The 15,642-nt window shown below is 32.2% G+C and overlaps 1 protein-coding gene across 2 annotated transcripts; it reads left to right on the forward strand.

The window, feature by feature from the left end:
- The first annotated feature begins 10,607 nt into the window (after nucleotides 1–10,607).
- Nucleotides 10,608–13,971, forward strand: LOC106754552 (probable serine/threonine-protein kinase PBL11). Of its 2 annotated transcripts, none has more exons than XM_022777990.1 (7): nucleotides 10,608–10,783; nucleotides 10,881–10,969; nucleotides 11,612–11,934; nucleotides 12,164–12,299; nucleotides 12,447–12,589; nucleotides 12,681–12,804; nucleotides 13,203–13,971. In XM_022777990.1, the coding sequence occupies exons 2-7, from the start codon at nucleotides 10,918–10,920 to the stop codon at nucleotides 13,655–13,657; spliced, it is 1,233 nt and encodes a 410-aa protein (XP_022633711.1). In that variant the 5' UTR covers nucleotides 10,608–10,783; nucleotides 10,881–10,917; the 3' UTR covers nucleotides 13,658–13,971. The 2 variants fall into 2 exon arrangements, with proteins under 2 accessions (XP_022633711.1, XP_014492057.1); XM_014636571.2 differs by having other exon boundaries at nucleotides 10,610–10,783; nucleotides 10,905–10,969.
- Nucleotides 13,972–15,642: the final 1,671 nt, after the last annotated feature.

Consider the following 15,642-nt stretch of genomic DNA (forward strand, 5'->3'; position numbering starts at 1 on the left):
AGAATGACATTATACAACGTTTCAAAATGTTATGAATTCTTGCCACTTTACATTGGAAACTAAACAAAACAATATCCATCATGCCATTAACACACTAGTATCCACCATTTCTACCCAAATCATCACTTTCCCAACCAAACTCATATTTTAGTCCTTATGTTCTACACTATTACTTTTACTGCTTTACTTCTTATTACTGCAAGGTGCATAAATTATTACCTACAAGTATTAGATGTGCTAGATAAGTAAAGTTAAAATCAAATTATGATATCGTTTAGGTTTCTATGTTTTTAAAGGTGCATCAATTATTTATTCCATGTAAGTGTTAGGTAGGTTAAGTTAAAATCTTGTTTATGTTTTGATGTTTTTAAATAAAGAAAAAGTTGTCATAAATTATTAGTTATGGTTAGATATATTATCTTAATTTTATTTTTATTTTTATTTTTATTTTTAGTTAGTTTGTTATTATTTCTTATTTGTATTTTGAGTTTAATTTATATTTTTTCTATTATAAATAGAATACTCTATATGTATATTTAACACAAGAGAGATTAATCTCATACATAGTTTTTACTATATTCAAAAAGGTATCTAGAGTCGAATTCTTTAAGAAAAAAAGTTTTTGTTGTCTTTACCACTACACAAGCCGTCGTTGCTGAAATCACAAGAAAACACTAGAAGGGGGTGAATAGTGTTTTAAAACTTTTTCGCAAAGCAACGTCTAATGAATTTGTAAGAGATATATGATTCAAATAAAATGTCTAGACGCTGGTTTATATAAAAGGTGTATATTGGAAAACATTTTAAGAAGCAGTGAAATAATAAATAAATTTATTACTAGTTCACACAACCTGAGCTACATCCAATTCTACCTTAAAAACTCTTAAGGGGCTCCACTAATCTTTAAGAAAATTATACAAGTTTTACCTCTCTAGGTTTAAAATGAGTATTGGCATCATTCTCGGTTCACTGGTTCACCTAGTAAACACCATTAGTCCTAGTTTAATCACTTTTGGTATACATGTATTCTAACAACTTCGGCATCAACCTTAGACAATTGTCTAGACTGTTTAACTTAATTGAGCTAAAACCAAGTATTTTTATTCACTATAGAATATGCAACACAATTAGTCTTATGAGTGCAAATACAGATAGGTAACTCTCAAAGAGATGATAAAAGCAATATAATGAAATCTAAGAATTGCAAAGGTCTTTCTCTTAAACATTTAGCTTTAGACGGCATATGGGCAGAGTAACAACAAGCTTGTATGAGCGTTCAAAATTTCTTCATAGTATCCTTCTTATCTTCTCTTCACGGGTTTGTCTATTTATAGTTTTCATTGAGAGTTGTCTATTAGATAGATAGTGTTGACTTCATGTAAAATTGGTAGCCTTTTAGGTGAGAAGTTAGACTCAGGTCTACTTTGCAGAGGTAAGGTGCTTTGTCATAATTTTTATTCAAACATAGCATGTACGATGTGTTAGAACTAAAGTCTTCAAGTGAAACATTCCCAGAATGTTCTTCATATTTCTCAATGTCTTTATCTTGTGTGCAGTGATTCTGATCAAGTCTTTGTAATTTTATGATTTGCACAAATATCAAGAAAATGGTATACAAGCATCGAAACACTTTATCATGCATGCATTTAATATTTTGAACGTTGATAAATGTTAAGTTGTACTGTGTGTTCAAAACATTCTATCATTTGTCAACTCATTAATAAATGCATCATTTAGCAAAACATTCAACATATAATTATCATATATGGTGTAAAACATTAGACGTTTATATTCAAAAGTTGTTTGTGATTTGTAGCATTTAGCGGGCTTTTCCTTAGACGATACATTTTGTAAGAAGCTTGCTTGATTAACACTATTTGGATAAAACATGTTTTGAGCTTCAGAGTGTTTATGAGCATAGAGATAGACGTTTTTGTTCGCAAGATGTTGTTTTGTAAGACGTTTTCTATTTAGATGATATATGTTTGAAAGCGCTATTTTATAATTAATTGCTTATCAGATGATTCTTTATGAAAGACGCTTCCTTTCATTAGACGTTGTTGTTCAACGTGATATTTTGTTTAATGTTGTTTGTTAAACTTCAAAACTTGAGTGGTTAGATGATCTAGTCTCTAGACGATCTTGTCTTAACAACTATCGACGGTGACGCCCTCTACCACCATCGTTGGAGTTCTTGTTTTGATTGATGACCACATAGTTTTGATTGTCTTGGTCAGGTGACTACCATGTTGTCAACGACACCTTCGTCGAAGCTCCTATGTGTTGTCAACACTTTTCGAACTTGTGGGTTTGTTCCCTTTTCTGCAATGTCATCATGTCTCCTCTCATGTAGCTATTCGAAACATCGAGGCCGTTCTTTTTCCTTTTTCAAGTGCCTTGATTTGAGAATCTTGAATTTTTAGGGTTTATCTCTCTTGTCAGTTCATGGCTTCTTTTGTTTTTGACTCTTTTGACCTTTCTTCTATCACTAGTGCGTTTGACCTTGGCAAAGATGACTTTGGTTAGTTTATTTATAGCCATGTTGACTCTTCAACAATGGCTTTTTTATCCACTAGATATCAACAATACATTTCAAGAAGAGATTTATATAAAACAACCTCTCAAATTTGTTGATCAGGGGAATATTCTAGGTTGATATTTCGTCTTTTATGTCATCTTGGTAAATTATTAATAGTTTGGTGTCATTCGAGTGTAGAAGCATATATTTCATTAATTTTTTTATTGATTATATTAGTAACAAGTTTGATACATACGATTTGTATGCACCAGCTTGAGAGAGAATATTAAATATATTATTTTTATCTTATCTTTAATTAGTTTGTTATTATTTCTTATTTGTGTTTTAGACTTTTAGATCATATTTCTTTTATTATAAATAAAGTATTTGATGTGTATATTCAATACAAATACAAAGAAAATTAATTTTGTATATAATTTTCACTATACTCGATTGCTATAATTTATATTTTTATAATAAACACTCAATTCAATAATTAATATCAAAACTAAATTTAATTATGGATGTAACAATTATGGCGAGGAGATTGTTGATAACGGAACAATCGTTTAAAGGAGGATTATTGCAAAGTACATCAAATGTTATGTAATAAATGTCACATGAGCCTAGTCAAAATAAAACAATAATCTTTAAATTATTATATTCTCTAAAGTAAAAAAGTTATATCTTAACTTTTAATTATAATTTTTAATCTAGAAATAATTGTTTGATCCAACATTCTCATTCTAATCCACTGCAAATCCATTAATTTCTTGTTTTTATATCCATCCTCAAAATTTTTTATATGAGCTATTACATTGTTTAATTCAAATTGATACAAATTTACTAGATACTGAGATGTACATCTTAACAGAGAAATTTTCTACATGTATTAACACAAACAAATGCATGTAAAAAAAATAGAGGGAACAAATTTATTAAAGACTAAAAAAAAATACGTAAAAATATTTAATCATCTTCATCTTATATATTTATTTGTTCATGAATGCAATCTTCTTTTGTTTCCTAATAAACAATAGCAATGATAATCTTCCTTGTACCATTGAATGATGACGTTAAATTTGATTAAATTAAGTATTATTATGATAGTATAAATACGCACACGTGTCCAAAATTCGTATGAATACACATGTGTATGCGACACGGTTAGCTGCAGTCAACTACGAAATTCTAAACTGCAGGATTTGTTCTGAAGATTCTTACCTAATCTTTGTCACAAATCTCAATTATTTTTTAATCATCAAAACATGAACACACATGTGTGCACATGATTTCAATCTTTAACTCCACCGTTCATTTTTTTTCATCAAATAGTATCTTAAAAGGCCATCATCATAATTAGATGATCATGAAAATTCTACGATCAACTCTTAAAATTACCAAGTCTTTTTTTCTTTCTATTTTATTGAACTACAATAATTGGATAATTAATTATTAGTCAGAATGTGTTATCAAATCCAATATGGCAACACCTTTAGCAACTCGTAATTCATCATTTAACGTGCGATTATTTTATTGAAATTATTTTGACTTGACTTGGTGAGTTTATCTATATCATTTTACTAGTATTTATTCATTTAATTCGCCTGCTATTTTGGTTTCGAAAAAAAATATATATAAAGAATCGATAGCGAAAGTGTGTAAGTTTTTCAAATTTTTTTAAATTTGTTATTATTTTAATTATTTTATTTTATTGTGGATGGATATCAAATAATCAAGATCATATCCATATATGATTTCAGTTATATTAGAATCGAAATTTAAAGATGAATTAAAATTTTTAAAAACTTTTAAAGCTTTTGTTATTTATTTAAATAATTTATATGCGAAAGTTATGAAAATTTTGCAAATTTATAGGTCTGAGTCCACTAAAACCGAAACTATATATTTCTTTTCACTAAAGAACTAAGGTAAAAAGGTGTGCAAAATTTTTGTTATTTTTCTAATTATTTTATTTTGAGAAAGAAGATTTGATTTTGGTTCTTAAATAATCGAGATCATATCCATATTTGGCTCGGTTATATCGGAACCGAAGTTAAAAGTGTATAAAAAATTCTAATTTTTTTTTAAAATCTCGCTATTTATTTATATAATTTATTTAGGGAATATGACTTTGGTTGCTAGAGAATCGAGGCCACATGCCTCCTATGACATCGATTCTTCCAAACCCGCCATAAAATTGAACATATTTTTAAAATTGTCACTCCTATTATTTAAATATTTTATCTGAAAAAGGGAGTATAGCCTTGATTGCTAGAGAATAGAGGTCATATACACCTACAACTTCGGTTTCTCCATACCCGAGACCATAAAGTTGAATAAAATTTCAAAATTGTCACTTATTTTATTTAAATATTTTATTTGAGAAAAGGGATATGGCCTCATTTGTCAAAGAATTGAGACCATATAGTCTTATGATTTCAGTTTTTCTAGACCCGAGACCATAAAATTGAAGAAAATTTCATAATTGTCACTGAAATTAATATTTTTTTTATGTTATTCCCAAACATTAGGCTTTGGTTTTTAATATATTGCTTCAGTTTTATGAATAATCAAAGCCAAAAGTCAGCTTATAGTAATTTTTGAAGTCATCATTGCTCCCTATCTCTTTGCAACGTCGTTTTCATGAACTTCCTCTACTTTTATTCACCACTACAACTACTTACTCCCTATTGCATTGCTTTACTGCAGAGAAGTTGTGTTCTCTTCCTCTCTCATTCCATTCATGTTTTTCTCTTCATCCACCACTCTCCGTCATTGTTGCTCCATTCTTATCACTTTAACTTCCCGATGCTATAATTCACCATTTTGGAAGCCAACACTCGCATTCATCCATTTCTGCCATTGCGAACGTCTTCATGCCATTATTATCTCGTTCTTTCATTTCCTTTACTATAAAGACGTCCCCATTTCCATTGATTGTTCCTCCTTTATTTCCACCACCTTAAGGTTCGTTCTCTTTCCATATTATTATTTTTTCACTAAGTTTTGTTACTCTCTTCCTAAAGAATTCAAATATTAAGAGTTCAATGTCGATGCAAAACTTGAAGCTTGTTGGCCTGAAATCTCACAATTGCCACATCTTAATGCAATAATTGTTATCGATGACTATTTGTGGAATTTTACCCAAAAATATTAGACAGACTATCAATTGTTTGTGTTTATTTTTCTCTTCAATTTGTAATAAAAGCATTGATCTTATAAAGTTAGATGAATTTTAAAGCGATATTATTATCATCTTATGTCAATTGGAAATGTTTTTTCTTCCATGTTTTTTTGACATCATGATACACTTGCTTATTTATTTAGTGAGAGAAATCAAATTTTATGGATCAAATATATGGATGAATTTTTTGTAACACACACATATATATAAAGAGGATACAATTGTTTTTTTTTTTTGTCTTATTTAGTTTTTCAATTTTACCCTTTGAATTACTATTTTTAAATTTAAATAATTATTCATGATGAAAAACTATTTATTCAATTTTATCATTTTAGTAACTACTTTTTTTTTTTAATTTAAATAAGGGTTAAATATGTTTTTAGTCCCTTAAGTATGAGGCATTTTTGGATTTCGTCCCTCCCTCAAAGTTTGGTATACTTTGATCCTTTACCTTTAAGAAACTATAATTTTTAGTCCTCCAAAAGTAACGACGTTAAATCTTGGTTGAGCTAGCTAACGGTGTGCTATATGACTTTTCCTTTTTCTGAAATGTGTTAATTCTTTCCCTTATTCATTTCCATCATTCTCCGAAACTCTCTTCATTGTTGGGCCGCCCCCTGTCCTTCCGTCTCCGACCGGTGGCAAATTCCTCTATATTGACCAATCAGACCGAGGCCAACATCCCGAACCTCACCATCGGAACACGCGTCACTCCTTACCCATCCTCTACCTCATCCTGTTCCTTACCACTCCTCTCCACTCTTCCAGCACTACGCGGGAGTCGCAAACCTACACGACGATTATGAGGCAATTATGCTCTACGCCGGAGATGCTAGTGGTTTCCTCGATGGTGGAGGGGAGAAGCCTTCTCGAATGAGGAAGGACAAGAGGGGCGTGTACTGGTACTAGAGGCCGAGGCGGTTGACGAGGATGTCAATGTGGCCATTGATGTCAAGGTTGTCATATTACGATGGGAGGGGTTCCGGCAGAAGGCAATTTTCTTACCTAAAAATATTATGGGTATTATGTATGCAAAGATTAGCACGATGAGGACTAATTCATACAATACCAGATTCAAAATCAAATTCTTGCAAGGTTTGTTATTTTGGGGCAGAAGGATAGAAACATGTTTTGTTGCAATATCTACAATTTACATAATAAAAAAATTATTTACATAATATTACTCATAATATTTGTTATTTTAATAACTACAATTTATAACATTACTTTATAAATATCTTATCATATTTTAATAATTATATATTTTTATTTTTTCAACTTTATCCTTTTAATTATTACTTTTAAAATTTAAATAACTCAAAGATATTTAAAAATTACATCCTCACAGACGTGATAACCCCTGTATTTACACTAGTAAAAATTAAATTGAGTTTAATGTATCGGTAGGTCCTTACAGTGTGAATCTCAAATAGATCCTTTTTTTTGGCGTCTCAATTGGGTTTTTTTCTTTTGTAAAATTAAAACAATTAGAGGCCTGTCGTCAAATTGATCAAACGTTTGTTAAGACAGTGTTATGTGGCATGCTGACAGTGTAATTTTAAATTACGTGACATTAAAAATGTGTCTTAATTGTATTTATTTTATTTTTAATTAAAAAATGAACTATACAGAGTGAAAATATAATATAAGTAAGGGCAAAATTGGGAAATCAATTAAAAGTGAGTGCTGAAAGCTCTGTTCTCTTCTGCGAAATTGAAATCAAAATCAAATTGGGAGAATTTGAGGTTTAGGATTCCTTGATACTACGACATGATATTCAAAGGGAACATTGTAACGCTTACAATAGTTAGCAAGACGTGACCCATCTCCTCAGTCCTTTCAGAGGGACGAAATCTTGGTTGGGGAAACTCTATCCATGTGATCCTTAGCTTGGGAGGACCACCCTCTTTGTTTGATAAAAACTTTATAAGAATTGGCCACTAGAAACCATATAGGATGCCAAAATCAATGATATGGATAGTTTCTGATTTTGCAGCAGCTTCTATAATCATTGTGTTTGCAAAGATATGTAAACTTTTTGAAAGGGGTGGAAGATAGAAACACTTGATATGCCTTTAGGTACTCTGCAGCAGTAATCCTTTGAGAGTTCAGGAAAGAAAAGTGTTTATGACCGCCAGAACCAGCCCCAACCAAGTGTGCATCAAGACCATTGGTGAAGTAGTGAGCTACCTTCTGCGATGCATCTCCAAAGGGAGAAGAGTGTTTTCGAATTTGCATTAGCAATTCGGTGGCAACTCTAATGTCATTGGCATACACAGATTGTGCACACATCAGTAGAAGATTCCTCAAATCCATAATTTCCTTCTTCCTCCTTTTTTCTTTGATCGGTCCTTCCCTCCATCTCGCTCCTCACCTTTCACTACTCCACTCTGCAAGGAATTGTGTTCACTATGCAGGTTTTCCACACTAAAAAACACCTGATCTATAACATCTGTTCACTACCCATGATTTCCAAAATTATTTTTCTATTCTTCACCCTTTGAATGGAGACCAATTACAAGCTTAGGGCCAGAAGGAAGAAGCTTGGTAGCTTCCTCTAATCCTCTCCTGAACTGGGAAGCAGAATCAACATCATTGAACATATTTTGTGCCAATAGTTTAGCGATAGAAGAATCCAAATATGAGAATCCATGACTAACAGTAAATGAAGATGGTTGAGAAAAGACAACGATATTTCTAGTCGCACATGCATAGCTATTTCAAGTCGATGTTCTTCACCCATCAACACTCGCACTTCCAATTGAACAACAAGGATTTTGTGGATGAATGACGAGCCCTAAAATTTAAATTCCCCCAATTTCATTTCAATTTTGCAATTGCAGAGAGAATGAGGCTTTCAGCAAAAAAATAGAATACAAATTCCTAACTTTGCCCTTTCTTTAATTAAATTTCCACTCTGTTTACTTAATTTTTTAATTCAATATTTAAAATAAAAGAATTGACACACGTTTTTAATGATATGTATGTTAAAACTATAATGTCAGCATACTAGACGACACAATCCATAACGTCGTTTGATTAATTTGACAGAAAACTTTTATTTGCATCAATTTTACAAAAATAAAGACCCAGACATAAAAAAAGAAAGGGACCTATTTAAGATTTTGGACAAAAATAAAAACCTATTAAAACATTAAACGATCAAATTGTTTCCAAAATATGTAATTATACTTCAAATGCCATAGAAATACATATATTCTATCACTCAAATTAGTAATCTTTTTATTACAAAGTTAATTATATTTACAATAGCTCGAAATGATTTAACTTTAAACTCCTTAAAACTTTTTAGAAGCAATATTATATTGTTTTAAATGGTTTAAGGTACACTTTTTTTTTTCTTGTTCTAGAAATTATACACTTATATAGCGTTGACTTAGTCAATTTTATATGATTTTAACCAATATTTTGAATTGGAGTAATTTTTTTGTACAACATGATTAAAAAAAATGGTACAATGAAAAGACTAATATGAGAGAATATTCAATTGCATGTGTTTGGTGTTGATTTGAAATGTGTATGGAACAGATCCTTCCGAGAAAAAAAAAAGCAAAGAGAGGTTTCTGAGTTTAAAACTTTGTATTTATTTATTGTATAGATTTTTGTTTCTTGATAAAGAAAGATTATATGAAAATAAATGAGAAAAGTATAATCTATACTATTGAAAGAGAAAAAAAAATAGCATTATAATCAAAATTACATAAATTAAAAGCAACACTGTGAAAGGTGGTTAAGATGGATATTACGCATCATGTGAAAATTTTGAAAACCTATAATTAATGAAAACAATATTAAAATTTTAGAATTGACAAGTGGATTGGTGTCATATTTTAAATTATTTAACTTATTATAAATTACTTAAAACATTTAATTTTATTTATAAAAATTTAGTTTCATGTATCATGTTTTATATATATATATATATATATATATATATATATATATATATATATATATATATTATTTTAATTTGAAGTAGGTTGATGCATTTCATACATTGACATAACTAAATATGAAATCAGACAAAGACAATCTATTTATAAAATATATCAAAATAGACTAAGTATTTATAAAGCTAGTAAAAAGAAGCTAATTATAAAAAAAACTAAGTCAATTTGATATTCATACCATTCAAGTAAACACATAATAAACATTTTTACTACAAAACAGGATATTTCAAACTATTTTGTGGTAAAATATGTAATATTTTGATAATTTTTCAAAATAAAAATTTTAGGAATATGCATGATAAATAATATTTTAAATAACATTGAATGAAAATAATAGATTGTGTTTTAAATACATGGAATGTAGAAAATGAAAATCTTATATTACCATAATAAACACAAACCGATGAAATAAGTGACACTCTAATAATTGTAAAATATGTAAACAGGAATCATTAAATAGCAGTGGGGACAAAGTCTCAGAAGAAGACAACATTCCTTGACCGACAAAAACGTGATGATTGTGTAAAATTAAATCTTTTTTATTTTTCCTTTGACGGAAGTGTAAAATTAAACTTCAAACTAAAATAATTATACGATAATCATAAGCTCTTTCATCATCAGCGTTATTCTACAGAAGATGAAATCACCCGACAAATAAATTTAATCTTCTTTGACCAATTTGATGAACAGTTTTTTGAATTATCATTTACATTTTTAACCACTTATTTGAGTAACTAAACTATTAAGTTTCAAGTTCTCAACTGATGTGTATGATTTTAATTTTTTATGTTTAGATAATTATAGTTTGATGTTATATTCCCTTAATTAATGTTGGGTGGAAAAAAGACAAAAAGAGAAAGAAGGTGGTGAAACGGTGAAGTCAACCTTCTATTCCACTTTCGCTGGTTTGCCAAAAGGGTCTAAAAAAGGCTACAATATTATCATTTACAAAAGCCACCATCAACAAAGTGATCAAAGTTCCTGTTTTGACCCTTCCAGCTTCCTTCCACGACCCTTCTCATCAAACCCCTAATCATAAAGGGTCGAAAAAGGCTTCGGAAATCTATGCTACTCAGTGCGTAATTACTGAGATCTGCCTTCATCCTGGTGGGTTCAACAGTGTTTCATTTTTCCTCATTTCTGCAAATTTGCATTTTCACCCTTTAGAGTTTCAGACTATGTGTTTTTTGCTTGCATCTGAAAGGCTCAACCTTTGACTTGGTCACAGGGGTGGTTTGTTGATGGGTGCTTGCTGGAGTAATAGGATTAAGGCTGTAAGTCCTTCCAATACAGGTCAGTTTTTTTTTTTTTTTTTTTTTTTGGCTTGTATCTTTATTTTCTTCTCTGTCAATTATTAAAATGGGCTACTTTTGTTCCGGGGTTGGAAATGAACATGGGATATGCTTAAAGCTGATAACTTTATGGATAGTATTGCTGTCATGTTCATGTTTCCGAGTCTGTAATACATGATTAAGATCCTTGAAAGTCTGCTATGCCTTTTCTGACATGGTGATCTGTGTGTGTTGAAAAAAAGGGGTTTGATTTCAGAGACCCATTGGATGGGTAGATTTTGGATTTGGGTATTCATGTGAATTGTAGCTTTTCCACACCCCCTTGAAAGTTCATCTCAGGCTTGGTTTGGTATGTGATTGAAAAGCTTTTGAATGGTTTTGCACTACAATTCACTAGCAAACCTAATTTATGAGCTTTTCACTTTTTTTTAATCCCTCCGGAAGAAAGGTTTTCTGCAAGGAAAATTTTAAGGAGAGAAGCTGTTATTTCAGTCCGAGGGAAATTGTTGTTTAGACAACAGAAGAATAGGTTGGCGGGTTTTGGGATTCCATGTGAATTTGCTTTGAGAAGTGTTGATTTGTTTGTTTCAAGGTTAATGGTGGTGAGTCTTTGTGAACTTGTTTTTTCTTTGTATTCATGTAGGGATAACCTCGAGAAGTGTCAGCAGGAGTGGCCATGACATAAGCTCAACTAGCAGGAACTCATCAGCCTCCATATCCGTCACTTCTCGGAGTGAAGGTGAAATCTTGCAATCGTCCAACTTGAAAAGCTTCAGCTATAATGAGCTTAGAGTCGCCACAAGAAATTTCCGCCCAGATAGTGTCTTGGGGGAGGGTGGGTTTGGTTCAGTTTTTAAGGGCTGGATTGATGAACATTCACTTACTGCTACCAAACCGGGAATAGGCATGATTGTTGCTGTGAAGAAGCTTAACCAAGATGGGTTCCAGGGTCACAGAGAATGGTTGGTAAGTATCAGTCGAATTATTTGCTTGATACTTATCGTTTTGACTTAAAATTTCATTGTATATTAACAAAATACTAGGCAACTGCAAGCATTTTTGGATACTCCTTCATTTTGCCTGTCTGATTCTGTATGGGGGATTTTTAGTAGAACTTGACTTTGACACTGAAGTTCTACCAATTCCCAAGTTGCATAATTGTTGATGTCCTCTTCTTTTGCAATGTTTGTCTCAGGCTGAAATAAACTATCTTGGGCTACTGCAGCATCCTAATCTTGTCAAGTTAATAGGATACTGCTTTGAGGATGAGCATCGGCTTTTGGTTTACGAATTCATGCCTAAGGGTAGCATGGAAAATCATCTTTTTAGAAGTTAGTACCTTCTACTTTAGTTGAAAGCATATTCCTTTTTGTTTATACTCCTTTAAAGAAATTTTCATTTTCCTGAATATTAATTAATAATGTTAAATTTAATCCTGAGTTCTAATACTAATGTGCTTGAAATCATCATAAATACAGGAGGTTCTTACTTTCAGCCATTCTCATGGAGTTTGCGACTGAAAATAGCTCTTGGGGCTGCGAAGGGCCTTGCTTTTCTTCACAGTACAGAACCTAAAGTCATATATCGTGACTTTAAAACTTCAAACATCCTACTTGATACAGTATGTGCATAATTGGAACTTGAGCATTTCTTGTTATGGTTGAAAATTGGTCGATTTAGAGTTGATCACTGGGTTGCTTGTTGCTTTGCAGCATTATAACGCCAAACTTTCTGATTTTGGGTTGGCCAGAGATGGTCCAACTGGTGATAAAAGCCATGTCTCTACCAGGGTCATGGGAACCCGAGGATATGCCGCTCCAGAGTATTTAGCTACAGGTATCAACTATAGTGTTTTCCAAATTTCGCTCCTAGCATAGATTTCACCCTAATGTATGCTGTTTTGATTGATAACCTATATTAATACATAAATAAGATTGTGCCTAGTTTCTTAGTCTAGCTACTAAATTTTCTAAAGCGGTCTTTACACTATTCTATCAGTAGAATTGTTAGCATTTTTTAGGATCCGTTTGCTAGGTGTATTTTTTTTTTTTTTCAGAATGCCAATAACCATGGTTTTCTCCAAATTTGTTGATAGTTTCTTATATTTTCAATTATGACAGTGTTTGTTGCCATCTCGTGATTTGTGAATCTACTACGTTTTCTCAGCTTTTAGTTTTTTCATATTAACACGCAAGTTACCTACAATTTTGTGATCGAAATTTTTGTTATGCTAGGTCATCTGACTGCCAAGAGTGACGTATATAGTTTTGGAGTAGTTCTTCTGGAAATGATATCGGGAAGACGAGCCATAGACAAGAACCAGCCATCTGGGGAGCATAACCTTGTTGAATGGGCAAAACCTTACCTATCTAATAAACGAAGAGTTTTCCGTATAATGGATCCACGTTTGGAAGGTCAATATTCACATACTCGAGCTCAAGCAGCAGCGGCACTTGCCATGCAATGTCTTTCTGTAGAGTCCAAGTGCAGGCCAACTATGGATGAGGTGGTAAAAGCATTGGAGCAGCTTCAGGAATCAAAGGACATGCAGAGAAAAGGTGCTGATCATAAACATCATCATGTACGCAATTCCGGCCAAGGCCGATCCACCGGCACCCATGGTGGTGCAGATGTGCCTAGAATTGCTTCTGCTTATCCTAGACCTACAGCTTCTCTCCTTGGCGGTTGATACACTTTGGTGATGCGGCAAGTAGGAAGCAGAATACACAGGATTCAGAGGTTTAGGTGTGGCATGAACCATATATATTTATGTAAGCAATGTATAGTTTGCATTATTTCTGTTATATTTTGTGCTATATATAGATATTTTTTTGCTGTTGTGGTCCTGATTGTTAGACATGCAAGAGTCTAATGTGGATCCTTGATATTATGGTGTTCATTAATTTTGAACCCTGTAGAAATTTGCAACACTGCCAATGTGGTTTATGCTCTTCATATTTATCTTTTTGCTTTAAATATGTGAAAAAGTCTTAATGATGTTGACTACCTGATTTCCTCCCCAACCACCAATCCATGTGCACCCTGCTTTTCATCTGTTTCAAATCATCCTGGTAGCATTGTGGGTCACTTATGGTTCAACCAATTTTCTCTATCTTTTGAAACATTTAAGTCAAATGACCCACCTGTGACATTTGTTGCAGTGACATGGAACTGGGAGAATCATTTTAAGTTATTTCTTGAAAATATAAAAGTATACAAACCAATGAAGTTTCTTTTGTTATCATGCTTTCTTAATTATATATCTAAAGTATATGCTTGTATATTCTGCAGTCTGCACATTCAATTCAGCATTACAACATTAAAGAGAAATGTTTTGAAATGTTGAAATTCGTCTAACCAAATCTGGTTCAATATATTAGAATATATCTTGTGAGACTAAGAAGTTAGTGTCTGGTTTGTAATGGAATAAAAAACTTCCAACTACTTGATGAAGACATATACTGACAATGTATCTGCGTGTAGAGTCGTGTTTTAGGACTCAATGTCCATCCAGCTGTCTCATGATGTGATTCCTTCTTCAAGTGTCCCAAAAGACCATAATGTTAGAAATTTATGATTAATAGATACCAATTAACGAGCAATAAATCAGTTTTCAAATACTAAAACGGAAGCGAACATGAAGACATTGAAAATAATTAATGAACCTGAATTAGTCTATGATCAAACTGCAATAGTAGTCTATGATCTTTCTTCTGTGAGTATTTTTAGTTTCCTCTAGATTTTTTTTTCTGATGGGGATAAAGAGAAAAAATGAATCGTTGTGCTCACAGATGGGGACCATGACCTCTTAAATAACTTCTGACGATTAATATTCTTTAGTTTCAATAATTACAATTTGACCCCTTCAACAAATTATAATTATTGCTGGTCTCTAGACAATACATTTCATGACAAATATACTTTTAGTCATATTTATCTTAACTAGATCATTTTATAAAATTGGTTAATAAAATATAATGTTGTTTAGACTTGACTTTTTCGTTTGTTAGTTTGTGTTCCGAACAGTTCGAACGGTCCTGATTTAGACCGTCCGGTTGTTTGTGTTTGTTCGTTTGGCTTTATTTCTTTGCTGTTTGTTTTCAGTGCTTGAGTTGGTTATATATTGTAACCAATTCCTGGTTTCGAATATGATATTCACGCAATATTCAGTTTTTCAATCTCTCTGTTTTCTCTTCTGCTTTTCTCTGTATTTCTGGGTTTCTTGTTTCCTCTCACAAACCCAACAATTGGCGCCCACCATGGGGCAGTGATTCAAGAATCTCCAAGAAGCAATGGCAACCAAGTTCGACGTTGAGATGTTCAATGGTTCTAATGATTTCGGGCTGTGGAAGATCAAGATGGAGGCTATCTTGATACAATAGGGATGCGATGAAGCGTTGAAGGGTGACTCGAACATGAGTGCTGCGATGTCTCAAGAAGAGAAGAAGAAGATGGGAGATAAAGCAAGAAGCGCAATCATCTTGTGCCTTGGTGATAAGGTACTGAGGGAGGTTGCAAAGGAGAAGACTGCAGCTGAAATCTGGGCGAAACTGGAGTCTCTATACATGACAATATCGCTGGCTCATAGGTTGTGTTTGAAGCAACAACTCTATTCATTCAAGATGTCAGAATCAAGAACGATAGAGGAGCAGCTTGTAGAATTCAGCAAGATAG

This window comes from Vigna radiata, unplaced genomic scaffold (assembly GCF_000741045.1).
Source record: "Vigna radiata var. radiata cultivar VC1973A unplaced genomic scaffold, Vradiata_ver6 scaffold_111, whole genome shotgun sequence".
NCBI lineage: Eukaryota > Viridiplantae > Streptophyta > Magnoliopsida > Fabales > Fabaceae > Vigna > Vigna radiata.